The following is a 20,008-nucleotide window of genomic DNA, read 5'->3' as shown; positions in this document are numbered from 1 at the left end:
CCCAGACCAATCATTGTTCACGACACTGTGTGAGTTTATAAGTCATCGGGGAGGCAGGGCAAAGAGTTGTCCTTTATGGCTATTGAAGAGTTGTGGGTGATGCTTGTGGTCTTGGGCTCAGACAAAAAAGAAAAATAGAGTGTGGAGCCATTCCTGGGTGTCGCATAACAGCAGCAGCATCCCTCATCCTCCTTGCCATGTTTTTGTCTGTATTTTACGCCGCATCAGAGCACTCTGTTATTCTATTGGTCAACGTCCAGGAGCATGTCGTAGTAGATGTCAGACTAGGTAGGAAAACAGAAAAAAAAAACATGCTAAACTTAATGTTGGGGTGTTGCAGAGCATCCCAGACGCCACATCTTTGTTCTGACTCTATTTTCAAGTTGGGAATAGATTTAAAGTAGATTATAGGTAGGATATGCAATCTTCTCAGTTTATATAACTTGACAAGTTTAGTAGGGGGAGGATCTAAAACAAATGCATTCCACATGTAGTGTTGCAGATAATCATCTGAAGGATTTACTCATCTATTTAGTCAAAGTACAATTTAATATTGGTCAAATGTCTGGTTGTCCGAAATTAGACCAGAGATTTGTGACGCATGTAAACAAGCACCTGCACGTCTATTATATACTGTGTGCTTTGGACGTGTCCAAAGGTCCACAAGAATTTGTGAATTTAAGCAACTATACGTGTAATATGTTGGCCTTCTTGTTCTCTGTTGGCCCAGCAACATAAAGGACCCAATTCCCCTACATACTCTCACTGGACTAAAGAGACCACTCAGTATCTCAAACTAGAGAAAAACAGGTACTCTCTATAAGGGTCTGTGTTTTGCCTCTTCAACAAGTGTATGAAATGTTTAATTTCGATGGTGCAGGTCTGGTAGGTGAGGGTGGGGAGTGGGCGGTAGATACTTCAGATTAGTTTGGATAAAGTATACTCTTTGCATGTTTTGAAAAGCTTGAACAAAAACAAATGATGTTGTAATTAACGGCTTGTATAGAGCAGTGTTTCTCAGTCCTAGTCCTTGAGGACCCCTGGCCTGCCTGTTTTAGATGTTGCCCTGCTCCAACACACCTCAGCTCTTCATCAAGCTCTGTAAAGCCTGATATTGATCCGTTCATTTGAATCTGCTGTGTTGGAGCAGAGCAACATCGAACTTGTAATCTGACCACAGCCAAGGTTATATTATATATTATATTATTATATATAAAATGTTCCAGTGTTTGTTGTACATATCAAATATGTACATACCAAAGTTAATCAAATAAAATAAATACATTTTGCATAAAAGAGAGCTGTGAGACAAAAGCTCAGTTGTCTGGCTGAGTTTTTATTTACCAGTCATTTTCCAGATTAGACATAACAGACTTGGTTAGCTTTTTCTGTAGACTGTTACCACTCGTAAAAAATGATGAAAGATTTTTTTTTTCACGCTTATTATTGCCCATTTCAGTCAGTGGCTTCTTGTCAGGTAGTTGAAAATAAAAAAGGACTTAAAGAAAGTGAGTCCCTGAATAAAAATGGAGAGCTGGAAATTGGCTTTTGTTTGATTTCACATTGTCACTTAGTTAATAACAGTTTCCACAGTGCTTGCTAGATGGGGTTTTTTGCACTTCTTTGCTAAGGATTGCACGTGTTGGAGCTTATTGAATTTGTTTGGTTTTTCCAGGCTCAGAGAAGCTCACCTCTGCTGCCAAATAATAATGTCTCAAGTTAATTTCCATTGGCTTTTGCACTGTAAAACATATATGTCCTCAGGGTTGGCTCTAGCAAAAGACAAAAGGACCTGAATTTGAGCATAAAAAATGGGAAGTGGGAAAAAAGTTATTTTTCTTTACATAATTTTACAATGTAAGACTTGATGGTGCAGGGGTGGGCAACATTTGTTTTCAGAGAGCCACACTGACTTAAATGAAGTTAACAAAGGACCACAAATAGTAATCATAACAAACCCATCTTTATATGCATCATGCACAGCGATTACATTATAAAAGTACCTCACTGATACATACAGTACATGCTATTTATGTGAAGATGTGAAACTAAGATGTTTGGTCCATGTTTGCAGTAATGTTGCTGAACTTTGTCTCGTATGTCTCACCATGACTTTGAACCGCGTTTGTGGAAAAATATATATAGAAACATTTTTTCTGAGGCTGTGTCTCATTTGAGCTCCCATTCTGTCATCACAACTGCTATTATGACACATAATGTTGTACTGGCAATATATGGTCTGTCACTTGAGCTAAGCAAGAGTCACCTTAACTGTGAGGAGGTTGCTGGCTGGATAAAACTGGTCTGTGGGTCAGACTCGGCCCCAGGCCCTTATGTTGCCCGTGTGTGTGGTGGAGGGTACAAATTCTATTTGGCAGCGAAGTCTACCGGTTAGGAAAAAAAATTAAATCTCTGGCTGGCTGGGCAGTTTTTACCCCAGTTTGCTCCAGACTAAATGGCATCACACAGAGTTCTGCAAACCTTAGTCAGCACAAGTGTATTCTACCTTTATTGCAGGAACCCTCCATACATTGTTTTCTAATGTGCCTGAGTCATCTTAAGTGTCTTGCTCGTCCTGGGATAATCAACCACCAGGAAATGATGATTTGAGTCTCTGGCCATGAAGGATGCAGCAGCAGCGTTTCTGGGACCTAATGTTCTGCTCCAAAACAATTATGCCTCACATTATCTTTATGTTTTAAAGGCCTCAAAAATCCATGGATTGAAGTTATGCTCAGTTTTGACCTTGGAATCAGCAACAACAGAAACTATGAAGCAACACGCCTTTTTCCCTTTGTTCCCCTGTCGAGCTACACAACTCTGGTTGCTGTTTTTCCTATCAAGAGTCCTTGTGTCATTTGAATTTTGACATCCTGTTGCAAGAGAGTGACAGTACCTCTTTTCTGTGTCCCCCATTTACACGAGGGCCAGTTCTCGCCAGGCATATATTAGGGGGCGGTGAAAAATGTGAAATGTGAAAATGCTCATAAAGCATTTTCTTTGACCCCCACACTAGAGCTGAAGGTCTTTGTCCAAACCCATTGGGTGCTGTTGGATTTGGGCAAATATCTTCAGCTCTAGTGTGGGGGGTTTGGACTTAATTTCTATAATTTTACACAGGCTCGGGCCAGGCTCGGGCCAGTGGCGAGCGGCATAAACGGCCGCTGTATGTGACTGTATCAGACTGAGTCTGTGCTCCGGTCATGGAGGACGTACTGAACAAATATTTTTAATTAGGACGTGTCAGAATGGTTAGTTATGAGCTCCATGTGACCTTTTCTTAAAAATGTGTGTGTTTGTACGTCAGTGAAATACGTTCGCTGACTAAATACGGCGACCGCTGGCCGCAGTCTGATGCGAAGTGGTGCGAACACACGTTTGCTGACTTTATTCGGAACATTGGCTTCATATATAAAATCCTCTGAGGCTGGAAGTTTGTGTAAAACACTGTGCTCCACTGTGCAGCCACCAACAGCACACTTGTCCCTCCACGTTGACATAATACCGCTCTTCCTCCCTCGCCTGCACTCTCGCAGGGACAAGGTGGAGCTAAGGTGGAGCTCTCGAAGTAAACTTACTGGTGGGGCGGTAACATTCGCGGTGAAATGCGCATGCTGACGTCATAAGCGCAGGGAATTCAACATCTAGTGTTTTATCGCCTATACTTACACTTAGGGGAACCACGAAAACATGACGGAGTATTCTTTTTCCACACTTTGGTGACTGGTAGGGCCCCCAGAGTCCCAAATATAAGTATTAAAATGGTTAAAAAGTTGATTTTGCATAATATGTCCCCTTTAAGGCCCGATTACAGCTCTAGCCCACACCTCTCTTTCTCTGTCTCTCTGTTTACGTGCTTTAAACATGTGTTACTTTTTATTCAAAGAAAGTAGACACCAGTTCGCTCCATCTTATCTGTGCTGGGATCATTTAAGCATGAAGCAAACACACTGTGGTCAGCAGTTGAAAGCTAAATGTGCATTTGTACACACTTTTGGTAGTAAGCAACGTGCCCTTGTGACCTTTCCGCCATTGACTTGGCTGTCAGACCATATAAAACACTGTCTGTTACACTGGCTGCTGCTGACACTGACTGACTGACTTACTGCTGCAGAGTGAGACCAACATGGAGTGACACAATGGTGTTTGTTTGAGTTTGTGTCTGTTTAGGTTGTCCCTGTCTGTAAAGGCTGCTGCCTAGTCCAGCCTTCCACTGTTCAAATGTCTCACATCTTCAAGAATCTTCTGTCAGCCTCTCCCTCCAGGGGTCACCACAGTGGATCGTCTGCCTCCATCTTACCCTTTGTCCTGTCTTCTGTGAACTGTCCTTGTGTCCTCCTTCACAACATCCAACATCCATGAACCTTCTCTTTGGTTTAACTGAGCTAAGGCCCTAGTCAAGCTTGCAAGCTTGACTAAGCTTGAGACCTCTGCTTTTGCAGGAATTATAGACATGCACTTTAATGTTTTGATTTTCACAAGACTGTCTGGAGCTCATTTGTGTTTGTGTGATGGCTCCCTTGTGTCCTGTCAGTGCGAGTGCGTGGAACCCATACATTTTAATTTGTTGAAATCTGTATGCACGTCAAGTTGTGTGTTGAGGTGTGCATTGCCCCTTTAATGAGTCTCTGTGGTAAAACCTGTGGGAAAGCACAGATGCCATGAATGAGACTAATTTCTCTCAGCAGAGAAAACACGTCTGATTATTTTTACATGACTGATGTCATAAAAGGTATAAACTACGTTCCATGTGAATACTGTGTTCTGAAAATGTAATTCCATTAGGAATGCATGGGCTTAATGAGAGATGTATGCCATTAGTACAAAATGTGTTTTTGTGCCACTCAGAAGGTTGTTGGATTTCTCTTCCAATATTTGAGGTTATATTCTTGCTGTTCAGTTTGTTTTCGATCGCTGAATTCTAATCTTTGTGTTTGGAATCATGCCGTGTGCTCTTTTTGATTGTCTTGACATTTGTTATGCCAAATGTTGGAAGTCAAACAATCCTCAAGGCACTACGCTGGTTTAACATTTACTAATAGATTTCTTTTTTTTCTGCTTGAGAGTCCCTCTGATTTGTTCACATGGTGTTTTGCTGCTAAAATGCTAAGCACTACAAAGCGGGAGGGTATTGAAAACGTCAATTTCCATGTCTGTGTGTAATCAGTGATATGATTGGGCCTGATATGAGGAACTTGGAAAAAGATTGAGATTGGTTTGATTTGGTGAAATTGTTTGGGACACAATCATGTTTGTAAACTGAGTGTCTTGACATTATAATGATGATAATACATTTTATTTTATCTAGCATTTATATGGCCATCACACTATGCATGTAGCTCCCACTGGGTTAAATAAAGTAGTGTGTATAAAATGCTGGCATTGGTGTAGATTATATATACTTACTATCAATGTTATCTAAACATAAACATAGACACTACCTCTTCTACTAATGATTATTTTCATAATAGATTCATCTGTCAATTATTTTCTTGATTAATTGAGTAATTGCTGGGTCCAGAAAATGTTGAAACGTGGGCCAGCAAAATGACGATGTTCTCAAATGTCTTGTTTTGTCCACAAACCAAAATGTTTCCTTGTTTTTTAATGATTTATTTAATATGAAGCAAAGAAACCAGAGAATAATTACTTTTGAGAACCTGAAAATCACAGAATTTGTTTCAATTATTGTTAGAATTTGTTTCATTATTATTATCGTTATTATTTCCTTGCCAGAGCAGGTACTAAAAAAAGCACCAGGTACTATCCCTAATGGAAAAGCCCCCCAAAAAAAACGAGTCGAGCTGAGCTGACCCGGGCTAGAACTGTATAATGGAAAAGATTGGATTTATGAATCTGTGAATTTTCTCCAGGAAACACTGTACCTACAGCATATATGTTGATTGTCTCCATGTGAGTTTGTCTTTCTTACACCATCTTTTACATGCGTAACTGAGCTCAAAAGACAAAAATGTCCTCCTTGCACCAATTAAGCTGAGAGAAATGTTCTTACATTTAATGTAAATGACGGCAATTGAGTCTGACTGCAGTTGTAGCTGGAAGATATATGGGAAAACTGTCTTTTATATTGATGATGCTTTCAATTTATCCCTCTTGATTAATGATCTAATTATTGCATTACAGAGAAATGATGAAAGGGCTATTCTCCCTCTATTCAAATAAAACACAGTGCCTTTTCTTTACTCATTTGATGTAGTTATGATTACACAGAGAGGACAGGGTTTTTTCCTTCTTTTGTCTCCACGGCTCATTAAGATGATTGAGTGCTGCTTTTTTTCCATTGTTTATAACAACTATTACCATCACTTGGATACATCATTAAAACAGTTTTTCTTCGCTGTGTTTTTGCTGCAGGTGGGATATGAGAACGCAGGAACCGTGGAGTTCCTGGTGGACAAACATGGCAAGCATTACTTCATCGAAGTCAACTCCCGACTCCAGGTTGAACACACAGTCACTGAAGAAATCACTGAGTAAGTAGCAGCTGTTTAAAACGGTGGGCAGCTGGGTGGCTACAGCGGTTGTCATTAGTCGTGTGTGTTTTTTTTAGAGGGATTGTCTGTCCACAAACAGATGTGCAGCGTCAAGGTTAGATAGTTCCCACTCTGAGAAGTTGCTGAAGTAGTGAGTTAATGGAGAAAAGTTTTGTTGGCAAAGTTGAGAAAAGGTTGGAGGTGTTAAGTATGAGAGAAAGGTGCAGAAATTGACAAAAAAAAGAGGAAGTAGACAAAATGGGGAAAGAAGGTTCGGAAAGGGATTGACAAGAAATAAGGTGGAAGAGACCAGAGTTAGAACAGGTGGGATCAGTGAAGAGAGAAGCTGAAAGATGAGGTGAGAGAGAGAGAGATAGAGGGTGGGAGGCAATGGGGATAAAGGAGAGAGGCGAGAGTGTGAGAGGATAATGAAAAATATAAATAGCACTCTGCTCCACTGATGACCTGTGAGATTTGCTCATCTGAGGCAACACAGATGGGTCTCAGAGTAAAGCACACAAGACACGAACACAAAGAAGCACACATGTACAGGTGTATGTGGCCCTCAGTCAGACCAACAACCCTTCATCTTTGTTCACCACTGATCTCGGTCTTCTTCTTTTGGCTTCTCCCTTTTGGAGATGCCACAGCCATCCCTGAACCTTCTCTGTGGTCTTCCTCTTTTCCTCCTGCTTAGCAGCTCTACCTTCATTCAATGTAATGTAATTCAATGTAACCTTGACTCTATTTCACAACCGTTCAACCTGAGATGTCCCACAAATACACTCATTTCTAATACTATCCAACCCAGCCACTTCCAACGAAAATGTGTTTACACATAGAAAATAATTCATTTTTGATTTCCTTTACAATTTGACAAATAAAAGAAATTAAGAAATTAAGCTTGTCTAATGCAAGGGGTTAATTGTAGGCCACTGTTCCTATAGTAACCAAGATTGACCATCAATTTATGTTATGCATTTTACTGCTGTTTGGCCTCTTTCATTTTTACTATATATAGGGTTCCCACATATTTTTTTTCCCCCACAATTAATTTTGAAAACTTTTCCATAACTTATCCACAATATGGAAGTTGGGTTAACCTCTTACGTTAGCCGTGTTTCCACTCAGTGGAAAGGTTTACTTTGACGGTAGCTGATTGGGTGGCAGGCTTTCCTGTTTTTCTTTGGCTGTCTCTTGGCTCTCAATGCCCAAAGTCTATTCTCATACAAAGCTTGATGTCTTGTTGAGACGAACAGCCACAAACTGAGCAGGACAAAAAGAAGAGCTGCCGGATGTCCTCCATTGTTGTCTGTTGTGTTGCATACGATGCCCTACATTGTTGTCGCACTGGTACCATGTCAGGCTACTTGGCCATCGGGCACAGCACACACCCCTCCTACCAAGTAAAGGTACTATTCTCAGTGGAAATGCACCATGATGGAAACACAGCATTTGATGAGCTAGCCCTGTCGCAGGCTTTGTAGCAAACATGTATAATGGAATTTTGAATGGAATATCTTTCTTCTTGACTCTTATTTCTGCGGATTAGCATCCTTTTAGAGCTTGCTTACTTCACGCCGAAGTGAACACAATGGATACTATGTGTATCACATAACAAGTGAATGAGGTTCATGCAGCTTGGAGTCATATCCTATGTATTTGATATCGGATCGAACATGTGGTCTCATAAGTTTCTGTTGTAAGACTGGGCTTTCTGTGGGTCTCTTTTGTATACAATGGTAAACACTTGTCATCGTCGGTTTTGCTATTTGAGTTTAAAAAGTAGTTTCAACCCCTCAACATACTTTGTTTGAACTTCGTTTTGGACCAGAGTTAAGCTCTGTTAACTCAATATAATGTCTTCTAAATTGTTGGCGGAGCACTATACTGTACTGTAAGTACCCTACACGGGTCACTTACTCACCTGATTAGACACCTTCCAAGGACTGTGGGCATTTATAGACCCACTCTGACTGTCCTGTAAGCTGTGTTTCACCTGTTATGAAGGGACATTTTTCACCTTTATGATTTTAAAGAGTAAAGAAGGCACCTCAGCAAATTGCCAGCGTAGCTTCATTCAATGTTTATTCACCTTCAGTTCTCAAGACCTTAAAGATTTTAAAGTCTTTTTTGTCCTTGTGTCATTTAATGTGGGTTGCATCTTTGAGACAGTAATGTTTAATAATGTTTTAACAGAAGAGAGAACAGAACAGAAATGTTCTTTCTGTTCTGTCTTATGAACAAGTCATAAGACAGAACAGAAAGAACATTTTTTTACTGCATTGCAATCATATGTGGATTCATTGCATTTTACTTTAACTATTTGGCACCAGCACTCCCCGCGACCCTCATGTGGAGGATAAAGCGGTAGAAGATGAGGGAAATATTGTTGTTTATCAAATACATAAATAAAAAAAGGAGGATGAGGGACTTACAAAAAAAATAAAAATAAACACTTTCGTACTATTACATTCATTTAGTCGCTATAGAGCTCCAGTCATGTGGTTCAGTTTCTCTCAACCGCCATGTTGGTAGCATAAGATCCAGCAAAAATTAACAGGAAGGGTGTTGAATTCAAGCTGTCAGAGTTCGCTGCACACTTTATAGCCACAGATCGACCGATATATAGCAAAACATTATGGAGTGAATTTATCTGATCCTAATAATGCCCCTGTTGTGTTTTTTTACGAGTCTGTAAACAGCCAGAGAGGATATTATTCCAGACCTGCAGTATGCTCACAGCTTCAACTTCCTGATTAACTTCCCTTCATCTTACTCCAGAGAGTAACTGAAAGTTTACAAGAGCCTGGAGGGAAACAAATGGACACAATCTGGCTTTGTGACAAACATTAAATTGTGGAGTCTACTGGCTAAAGATAGTTGTTGTCACTGGAAGTCGTGTTAGCATTATGCTAGCTTTAGCAGCTGTAATGTAAATAATTGCTGTAAATCTAGTCCGAGTCCATGATTCACCAAGAGCTAACCACAAAATCAGTTGTTCTCTGACAGTTTTGGCACAACATTTTTCCACCACCTTTACTTTTATGATGAAAAAAGCTGGTGAAAAGACAAGTTGTCTGAAATACTGCCTGATTTATGTTTTGTCTAGTATATACTACATCTATAAAGGTGAACAGCGTTGTTTCCTGGCAGAGGTTGTTACCTTGGTTGTGTGACATCAGCTTCCGGAGCTCTGTTAACCAAAGATGTCAGATTTTCCTTGAAGAACAAAAAGAGACTGGAAAGCTCACCACCACTACCCTCCCTCCATTTGTTCTTTTTGTTATCTCGCTTTCTCATATTTAGGAACTTTGCCTCTCACAGTGAAACAGCTTTTTGTACCTGCTTGCAAACCAGCAGTCTTCTGTACTCCTGCCACAAAATAAAAGGTTGACAGAAAGTCATTCTCACATATGACCCGCTCCAATCCAGCCCTGAACCAGTGTGTCATATCTGCTTTGTTTCCGCAGAGAAAAAAAACATTATATGACTGCGGAAATGTGACATATTTCAGGAATTGGGGTTATTTGAATTGGCAGGAGGGCAGTAATTACAAGAGCCTGGGTAGTGTCATACATCAAACGCCACATGTTGAAAGTTTCAGTTGTCAAAAACAACATGTGGGCAGCCACAGCCAACAAAAAAAAATAAGTCTCTTCAACATTAAATCTGTGTGCATCCATTTAAAATGGAAGGGAATTTTACTCGTTACAAGCACACAATTGACTATAAGTGGCAAGAGTGAACAGCATGCTGTGGTTTTATTTGAACATTATAGCCATTAGCTTTTCAGCTTCTCTGCTTCACTCGGCTGCACTCCCAATCTCTGAGGTGTATGAGCACATTCATTCTTGTTTTCATGTCTTTGAACTGACTGCGTTACTAATAGACTTGTCAGGAAGGTATTCTTTTTATACTGAGTTGCGAAACTCCTCACTGCTCATTCTCCAACTCTTCTCCCTGCATTGTCTTTCATCACCTATCTCTCTAGACTAATTTTCCTTTTTTTTATCATTTACTTCCCCAGATTGCTTTTTTGCTATTCTTTGAGTCTTTGTTATTGTTTTTTCCCATTTGTCCTTCCTTTTGTAGCACACAGATCCTAACAGCTTTTTGTATGTAGCTCCACAGGAATCATTTGTGCTTGTCTGAGTTGTAGACAATGTTCGTATCTGTGGGAATCCAGACCTTCGCTCTATTGTAGGTTAGGGGCTGTCCACATGAAAACGTCTTGAAGAATCTGCCAAAAAAAGAAAAAAAATGGGAAAAACTCAAAACAACCCCCCTGTGTTTTCATGTAGACAGCCAATAAGCTACTTTGGGAAAATGTCATAGTCCAACCTCTCTCTTGTGCTTGCATTTGCTGTCGCTTATCTTCTTGTTGTCTCACAGATTGTTTGGTCTGTTTGTTTTTCTTATGTCGCCCTGTCTCTCTGTGATTGTATATATTGTAATGTATACTTATTCAAATTAAGCTTGATTTAAAAACAGGCCTGGCATGTGAGAAGAGAAAGCAAGCGGATTTTGCGTCAGTGGAATGTAAGACCACTGAATGCAAGTTGTCCCATTAATGGGGCATATAACTCTTTGGTGTTGCCGATGTTTTCGTCATATTCCTGACTGATTGGACCATCGTCTCTATACTGCCCCCATGATTTTCAGTGGTATTGCTCCGTTTCATGTGTATGGAAGAGAGGCTCAGTCCATCTCCATCTTTTGCGTAGAGTATACATAGCCTGCTGTTGTTTGCACCCTTACACTAGCTAAAATGTAAAACATAACTATTTAATGTCAGTATATTTAACAATATGTCATATCACACTCTTTTTCTAATATTCCTTGCATATTCCACTTGCGAGATTGATCAAAAAAACATTCCTGACCAGCACAAGGTCACCTAACTCTCCCACCTCTTGCTATCTCAGACGATGTCCACACTAATATATTTTCATTTAAAAATGATTTCCCTCTAGAGAAGTCATTAAGCATCAGGAATAATCTGTCTATATCAACACATCTGAAAATTGCTATCATGGAAAGTAATTAGATGCCCTCTGGAACCAATGTGCTCAATGTAATTTTGGTGTGTGTGTGTTGTTTTAATTAAGTGTTACTCATTGGCATTTAATACATTCCCTTGCCCTATACTTCAACTTTAATCATTACAAAAAAATGCATAAACACAATCCTAAACCTAATCCTTGTCCTGACGAGCCAAAATGTCCCCACTTCGCCACAATGTTCTCAGTGTGTGAGGTCAAACTGGTCCTCTCTCATTCTGTCACTAAAATCCATCCCGTCTTCCCTTCATTCTCCGTTTCGTCCTGTGGTTCCTCCTTCAGGCTGTTTCCCCTCTGTCCTCAGCTGACTTGTTGCTTTGGCTTCTCCACCTCTGTCCATTTTCTCTGTCCACAATTGTATATTTTCGTCCTCGCACCACTGCCCCCCGTCTTTCTCTTTCCTCCTGCTATCTTTTCAGCCCTGTCAGTTTCTCCCTCCATGTGTCCATCTTGTCTCCTGCCTTGTTTTTGACATCTCCCTATTCATCCATCTCTTTCTCTCTCTCTCTCCCCTTCTCCCGCTGTCCTTTAGCCCACCTTTGCCTCACCACTTTCACTCACCCGTTATCTTTTACTTTGTCCATTTAAGAACTTGTCTTACTTCACCCTTGCTACCTCCATCTGCCTCATCTTATCCTGCTGAACTGTCACTCTCTACCTCCACATGTCTCCAACCTGCTTCACACGTTCATGCACTTGAAGCACCAGCCGTAAAAAGTGGCTAGAGATTGAACCATATATGTAAAAGCAGCCATGTGGGTGAGCCATTAAGTTGAATCCTTGGTGTGGTGACTGTGTTGAAGCAGATACATTAAAAAATAAAGTAGTATTTTCATTTAATTATTTTATATTCCAAACATAATCCTTCTAATACTGAATGTTTGAGGCCAATATCATATTTGGACTTTAGACAGAAGAATATAGTTTGCAAGACCCTTTAGAAATGTAAGTACATTACAAACAAGTCACAGACATTTTATTTAATAAGACAGAATAAGAACACATACGATAGAATACATAAGAAAACTAATAGACAGATAGACGAGGAAAAATTAAAACAAAATGACAATACATACATTTTTTCTGATTGGAATTCCTAATTCAATTGTTTACATGGACACAAAATTAAATCATGTAATTAGGGTGTGCATACAAAGCAAGTGTTTTTGTCAGAATTGGCTATTTTGTCATGTACAGTGTGGGAAATAGAAGCAGAAGAAGAAGCTTCACTTCCGCTTCTGTATTAAATGAACGTTGTCCCCTCACTGTCCGCTATCCGTCTCATTTTCTCCCTCTTCCATGTCTGTGACCCCCGTGTCTGTTCATTATTATTTCTTGGAATGGAAATACAGCAGTAAGAAAAAGGAAATTCACATTTACGTGGATCACACGTGTGATGGGATCAAACCAGGAAGTCATGATCCAATGTTGATCGGCATATACCAGCCCTCTTGTTTGAATGGGATGTATCGGATCAAAGTTTTTAGATTGACATGTCACTATGACTTCTTTTTATTCCAATCAGACTTTTATTACAATTATTTGTATCCATGTAGACATAGCAATTATCTCTTCTCGCAATCTCTGCATTAATCCAGACATCGTATGTTTGGACAGTTGTCCTTGGACTTTTTGTTCTTTGTTTTCAGTTTCTGGGCTTTTGTTTCTTTTTGTAGTTTTCCTTGTGTACCATGTCAACATTGGTTGCGTACCCCGCCCTACTGTCTGATTATCCCCATCTCCCTAGTCTATTTATTCTCTGTGCTCCCCAGTGTCTATACGTTGGTTCATTTGTTGCAGTTCTGTTTGTGTTCCCAGCGTTTAAGGTATTTTTCTCTTTGAGTTTTTCTTTATGCCTTCACCTCCTCCTTGGTGATTGTTTTTTTTTCCGTTTTGTTGTTTTATTAAATACTCAATTTTTCAGTCTGCGTCTGGGTCCTAATGTTCGCACACCATGACATCTCTTGCATACACACTCAGTATAGCCTGATACTATTCTCTGCATTGTGCAGGAATTCAGTAAAGCAGGAAGATGGATGAATAGTTATTATTCATGTTTTTTTTTTTTTTTTTTATTCCTATAAAATATTTTTTTCCCAGCTGCAGTCGTGTGCATGCATCTTCGTCAATGCCTTTGGACAGCTTCAGTTTTTGAATACAAGGGTGTAGGTTTTTGTAAGTCTGTGAATGCGTGTGTGTGTGTGTAAAGAGTTGCATTAATTTTTGAATATACATATCTGCCTACTAAGGCTAACCTGTGTTGAATACCCATTATCACTTCAAAAGGGAGAAAGGAGCAAAAGAAGCTCTGTAAAGTGAAAGGATGTGCTTTCAGTCAAAAAACATACCACAGTGCCTAGCTACCGTTGTTGCAGAATAAGTCTGCAAAGCTCTGATGCAACAAAGCGTTTTAGTGAGAAGGTTCAGGGGGGAAAAGAGCATCAGCAGAGGAAGAAATGCTGGTGGAAAGCAGTGGACAGGAGGAAAGAGTGATATGTGGAAGAGAAACAGATGTCAAGATGGATTCTGGTGGTTAAGCATGGACTTTTACTGTGGTCTAAGATTTGTCGGTGTCTTAATATGTTTAATACTAGAGGCAATTTAAACAGACTTGCCATTTCAAAGAGAGAGTAAAAAGCCATTTCACCAAATAAACTGACGGACCACTATGCTAATTCCAGTGCAACTTTCAAAACTACCCAATTCATCCAAGCTTAGATACTGAAAAAACAAAACAAAACAGGGCAGTCAAACTGAACTACAGAGGGAGCAGAAATTCAAAACTGTATCCAAGTTGAGGGCCAGGCGAGGTCCAATAATATAAAATTCAGAACAAAGCTAGTTTATGGATTAGATAAAGGCACAGATCAGAGATCAAATTTGAAATTAAACATGTTAAGATACATTGGTGAACACAGGCCTGTAGTTACATGTACCTTAGCCAATAATGTGCTATTATATTTCATTCTACATATTTAACTAATACAATAAAATATACAATAAAAACATTTATTATAGTTACAAGAATGAAGACTTTTTATTGCCGAGAACTAATAATCAGAAATCCGATTTGTTCCACGCAGGTGCAAAGTCAGACTACTCTCTGTTATCGATAATGACAGTTGTGGAATGACTACTAACACAAAAATAACATAAACATGTGTATTTTATTTGATATTGTTGAGTTAACTTGTAGAATGAAATACATGTTAGAGAATTACAGCTGTCAACATTTTTGTTAAGAGTTATGGCAAAAGTAATAAAAAGACAACATCAGCTCATTTTGAAAGCCAGGTTGAAAGGTAGTGGTGTCATGTTAGATTAGATTTTTTCATATACTGTTGTATATGACGAAAAACACTTCAATGCCTAAGTCACAAAATAAATAATATTAATGTCATGGATGGTCAAGTGCAAAGAGCACATTTAACTGTAAAAACTGTAATAAAACAGATATATTGGCTTTTGGGACCAAATGCTTAAATTCCCAATAACTCATAAGTATAAATAATTGCACTTTAAAACAATTATTGGCATAATACATCAAATGGATTCTTCAAAATTAATATTTAAATTTGTAACACAGATGGAAAACAGTTTCACTTCTTCAGCTGAATGATATCATACTGAAGGGATGTTTTATTATCTGGAAGCGTCCTGTGCCAGTGTTATTTATGTTTACTTTATGTTATTGCAATTAATAAAGGTGGTATTTCTGTTACATATGTACTTGTAAGTGTATAATACTGAGTTTGTCAATGTTCATTTTTGTTCAGTACAATTCAGTTGAAAATAAAAGTGAGTGTATTTTTAGCTGCACAGTGTAGATGCAGTATAGACCTAATGAAAAAGTAGTATAACATTAGCATATAATACAAAATACCAAAATATGTATTTATTTAATAAGATCATTATTAAAAACATAACCCATTATTTTATTTCAAATTCCTGGGCTTACTATAAATTGTTTTGACAGGAATGAGTCATACTTCGCACATGGGCAGAACAAATCGTGTTTCTGGTACAAATCGTGTAATGATAGGCTGTGCATCGCTCCCATCAAGCTTCATCAACCATTTCTAAACTTAGATCTAACCTGTAATATCACTGAGATGCCGCCTGATTCATGGAGCTTTATGGGAGCATGGTAAGCTGCTTGGTGTAATGTGGACACATTTTGTTCAGTCTGTTCAACTTCACGTTAATGGATATACTGAAGCTGTACAGATTTATGGCTACTGACGAGCGTAGGAACACCCAGCAACTGCTCTCATTAATATCTAGATAATTACGTAGTTGAACACAGTCTGGTAGAGTTAAATGTGTCAGCTGTTTACGGTGTAATTCATCACTCTGTCACAGTTGAATTTTGAAATGAATAACTGACTGTAGAGTATAACTGTAGAATTGTCTACATTTAAACATCAAACTGGGTGAATCTATGCTCCACAGTTTAAAGCCTGGTTGTTATTCTGGTCTTTTATTTTTCAAAACTGTAACAGTAAGGTGTGCCTGGTCTCTGTGTGCATGCTTAATGACATTTAAAAAGTGCAGTTGTCTAATTTGCCTGTTTGAGCTTCCTGTTTTAAATGTGTCTTAAAAATCCTGAATGTGTTGGTGCAAATATCAACTCCATCAATTTTGCAGAAAACCTTGTGATACTTAACTGCAGCATTTATTTCGACTCAACATATAAAACAAATCCTTTTGACGTGACAATGAAATCCTTGTATCAAGAACAAGGCAGTACTAAAAATGACAGGATTCACTAACATGCACAACATTGGACATCTGCAATACAAATGCACTGGCACAGGTTTTTATGGGATGAGTAAAAGTTTGGATGGAAGCCGTGATATTTGGCGCAGCTTCTTTATTTCAGCATGTCCATTTGTTTGCTTCATCGAAGGAAAATGAATGCATCTGAAATCTCATCTCCTGCAAGACAGTAATAAATAACATGTTCCAGTAGACAATCAGCACATTATTGAAAACAAAATCTCAAAGGTCATTAAACAAACAACCTCATATTCATCATAGAGCGGCCGCGTGACAGTGACTGATTGATACTGATTTTTGACCAGAAATTCAATAGTGTGCAATTCTGCTGTATTGAAAGACTGATGGTATGTTTAACTGTCATTTATAATGAACTTGTTCACACACGCACATTGCAAAATGTGATGAGGAGTCTGAGTCTGTTGAACCAGTATAGAGCTTGTTCAGTGTCACAGAGTATAAAGACGGTAGCTGACGTCACACTGTTCACTATAGACAGCACATCAGGCAATATGTCAGACAACTCGTCTCTTCGCCAGCTGTTTTGATCATAAAAGTGAGAATGGTGGATAGATTTTGTGGTATAACAGTCAGAGACAGGCTAACGGGAGAGCATTTTAGACGGCAGAGGTGAATCATCGCTAAGAAACCTGCTCACAGTGAACAGAAGGAGACGGAGCAATGGGAACCCAACAAGCAACGTATAGTGTTGTTAGCTATTGGTAAATCAGGGACTCGGACTAGATTTACCAAGAGCTAGTCTGTATAAATACATTAGCACAGCAGTTATTTTTACATTACACTGCCTGTTGCTAATGCTAAAATGATGCTAACATGGCACTTACCCTTCCAGTGACAACAACAGTGTCTTTAGCCGGTGGACTTCAGAGTTGAAAGTTTGCCAAAAAGAAAGATTGTGTCCATTTGTTTCCCTCCAAACTTTCAGTGAATATCTGGCCCACTTTCCGCCTGGAATTAAAATGTGTTATCTGTGATCACATAACTATAAGCATTGAGGACGGATTGGAAACTGCAGGTCTGGAATAATGTCCTTTTACCTTGTTTTTATACTTTCTACTGTGTTTTATTGTATGTTTTATTGTCTGTTCTTAGGTCTATTAAGTCTCAAGATTTTATATTTTATTTATCTCTGATGTACAGCACTTTGTTTCAGCTGGGGTTGTTTTTAAAGTGCTTTATAAATAAAGGTTTTCCAAACTTGTAAAAAATACACCGCAGGCATTATAAGGATCAGATATATTCAGTCTGTGAAGTTTTGTGATATGTTGTTTGATCTCTGTCGATTTAAAGTGCACAGTGAACTCTGACAGGTTGAATCCAGCACCAGTCCTGTTCATTTCTTCTTTTTAGGCTGCCAACATGGCGGTTTATAGAAACCATGGCAAGTGTCTTGTGACACGTAATGTCCAGAGCTCTAGTAATTAACCATCATAGTCAAAGTGTCTTGTATGTACTGAAATGACAAATGCTTAATTATGAGTTTTGAGCAATTTGGTCAAAACATTAATATTGGTATTAATGCTCTTTTCAAATATTGTGAGTTTCGCTGGTTAAGAAAAAAGCTGTCATTATGTCCTTGAAATGGGGCCTTTTTGTTGTTTGCAAGATGTATTTATGTGTGTAAGTGTGTTTGTGAGACAAATAGAGAAGCTGGCAGTGCTTTAAACAGAGGCTTTCATTATGTTAAGCTGTAAATGTAGCAAGTATATGATGAAATGAAGAAGCCTGCAATAAAGTATGGTGTTTTAGAAGCCCCGTAAAAAGAGATCATGTTTGTGTTAAAAACCAAAAACAATGGCATTTTATTGCTTTTCTTTAGTCTTTTCAGTAGACGGAGAACGTTTGTGATTGTGTGTGTGAAAGAGAGAGCATATATTTGTTTGTGTTAATAACAGTAACGTGAGTAAAGAGTTTGTTTATTGCATTTACATGTGTATACAAGATCAAACAATGACCCTTTTTTGTCTCTGCGTGCATGCATGCATACAATATAAATTGTTAAATGCTTGTGTGAGCGCACTGCACCTGGTTATTACTTTGTTTTGGCTAGCTAATTAGTCTTAAAAGACCACTCTCCATTTGCATCAGTTTCAGGAAGAGTGACATATAGAGGGGAGTGAGGAAGATGGGAAGAAACAATACCTTGCATTAATTGAAAGAGGCTCTGACAAACGAGAGGAGGAAATGGAGAGTGGGGAAAAGGGACATGAGATGAATTAAAAAGAACAGAATTCGACCCAGAACTGCTGGAGCAATAAAGCACAGCATCCTGCAGACCAAAGGTTTTAGGGCTGTCTCTGTTAGATATCTTTAAGTCCACAGAGAATGAATGCATTTCACTGTAGAACTGTTTACCATGATGCGTTGAAACACCTTTTCTCCATCCTTTATTTTGTCATTGAGCCTCTTTTGTTTTGTCTTTCCTCTCCATTTCCTCCTCATTGAGTCTAGAAGTCAGTATCTGCAGCTCTTTGTTCATGGATTTGATTTCCTTTCTTAATGTGGGGGTTTGAGGAGTTTCTGCCACATCAGAAATGATCCTCCTCCAGTTTTACTGACCCTTTCTCCATGTCTTGGCACACGCAAATATAAAAATATTAACTCAGGATCGTTGTTCTCCTTAATAATTAACATCATATAAACTAGTTTGGCAAATATACGGTCTCTCCTTACTTCATTTTCTTGTTCCCTCTCATCACGTATTCAACTCATCCTCTTTTAACCTCTCTTCTTGCTGGGGAACATTAGGGGCAAGTCTATTTCGTGAAATCCAATATAACTCATAAACAAAATTATGACAGTTAAGGAGCAAAGAATCCAACAAATAGTCAAATTTAGGATGCTTGTTGCGGACCTAGATAGCAGTATTCTTTATTCTCTTGAAATTCTATCAATAATACTTTTTCCCTTTGGGTTCTCCCGAAATATCTAATAAATTGACTCTTCATTCTGTATGAACAGCCATGCACATGATGGCTGTACCTGCTAAAATTCCAGTCCTGGTTATCCCAGTGAGTGGCCAGCAGTCTGTTGACATCACATTTTAGTATCGACTTTTTTGCTTGGAACCTCGCCAGAGCAGGTACCAAATAAAGGAACAGCTACCATCTCTAATGGAAAAGCAAAAAACGAATCAAGTCAAACCAAGTAGTGCTAGAACTGTAGAATGGAAAAGGCCCAAAAGGTCAAAAGGGTCAAAAGGTACCTCCTGATTCCAGTATGATTCTGAAGGCAACAATGATGATGATGATTCTTAAACAATTCTACAGTGCTTATATAATTGCATTAATTAAAGAACCCTGATGGTGTATTTAATGATCCATCATTAAATATTTAATCGTATTTACTTCCATTGACAATTATTAATACAAAATGGAACAACATATTTCACTTGAAACAAAGGAAAAAACTAAAATCTAAATCTTATTTTGAGTTTGTTGTGAGCTTCATGTTTTTTCCATTTTGTGGAAGATTCTTCATTACCCGCTAAATTTTTTTGCTGATCGGCAGCAAGAGGAGCCATTTGTTTATCCTACACATCCGGGTGGTAATGTGACATGTTGTTGTGCATCTTGGTTGTGTTGACAAAGCATTTTAGTTTGGTTTCACACAGCGTTACATATTATATTTACATTACTATATTAATATAAT

General features: G+C 38.7%; 1 protein-coding gene across 1 annotated transcript in view; it reads left to right on the top strand.

The window, feature by feature from the left end:
• Positions 1-20,008, top strand: part of LOC131457184 (pyruvate carboxylase, mitochondrial-like) — a 329,828-nt gene that overhangs the window by 63,552 nt on the left and 246,268 nt on the right. Inside the window, exon 10 of the mRNA XM_058626042.1 lies at positions 6,376-6,494. Within this exon, the coding sequence (XP_058482025.1) occupies positions 6,376-6,494 (119 nt within the window). The remainder of the gene's footprint in view (positions 1-6,375; positions 6,495-20,008) is intronic.

Source organism: Solea solea, chromosome 3 (genome assembly GCF_958295425.1).
Source record: "Solea solea chromosome 3, fSolSol10.1, whole genome shotgun sequence".
NCBI classification, from domain to species: domain Eukaryota; kingdom Metazoa; phylum Chordata; class Actinopteri; order Pleuronectiformes; family Soleidae; genus Solea; species Solea solea.
This window is presented reverse-complemented; position numbering and strand designations above follow the sequence as displayed.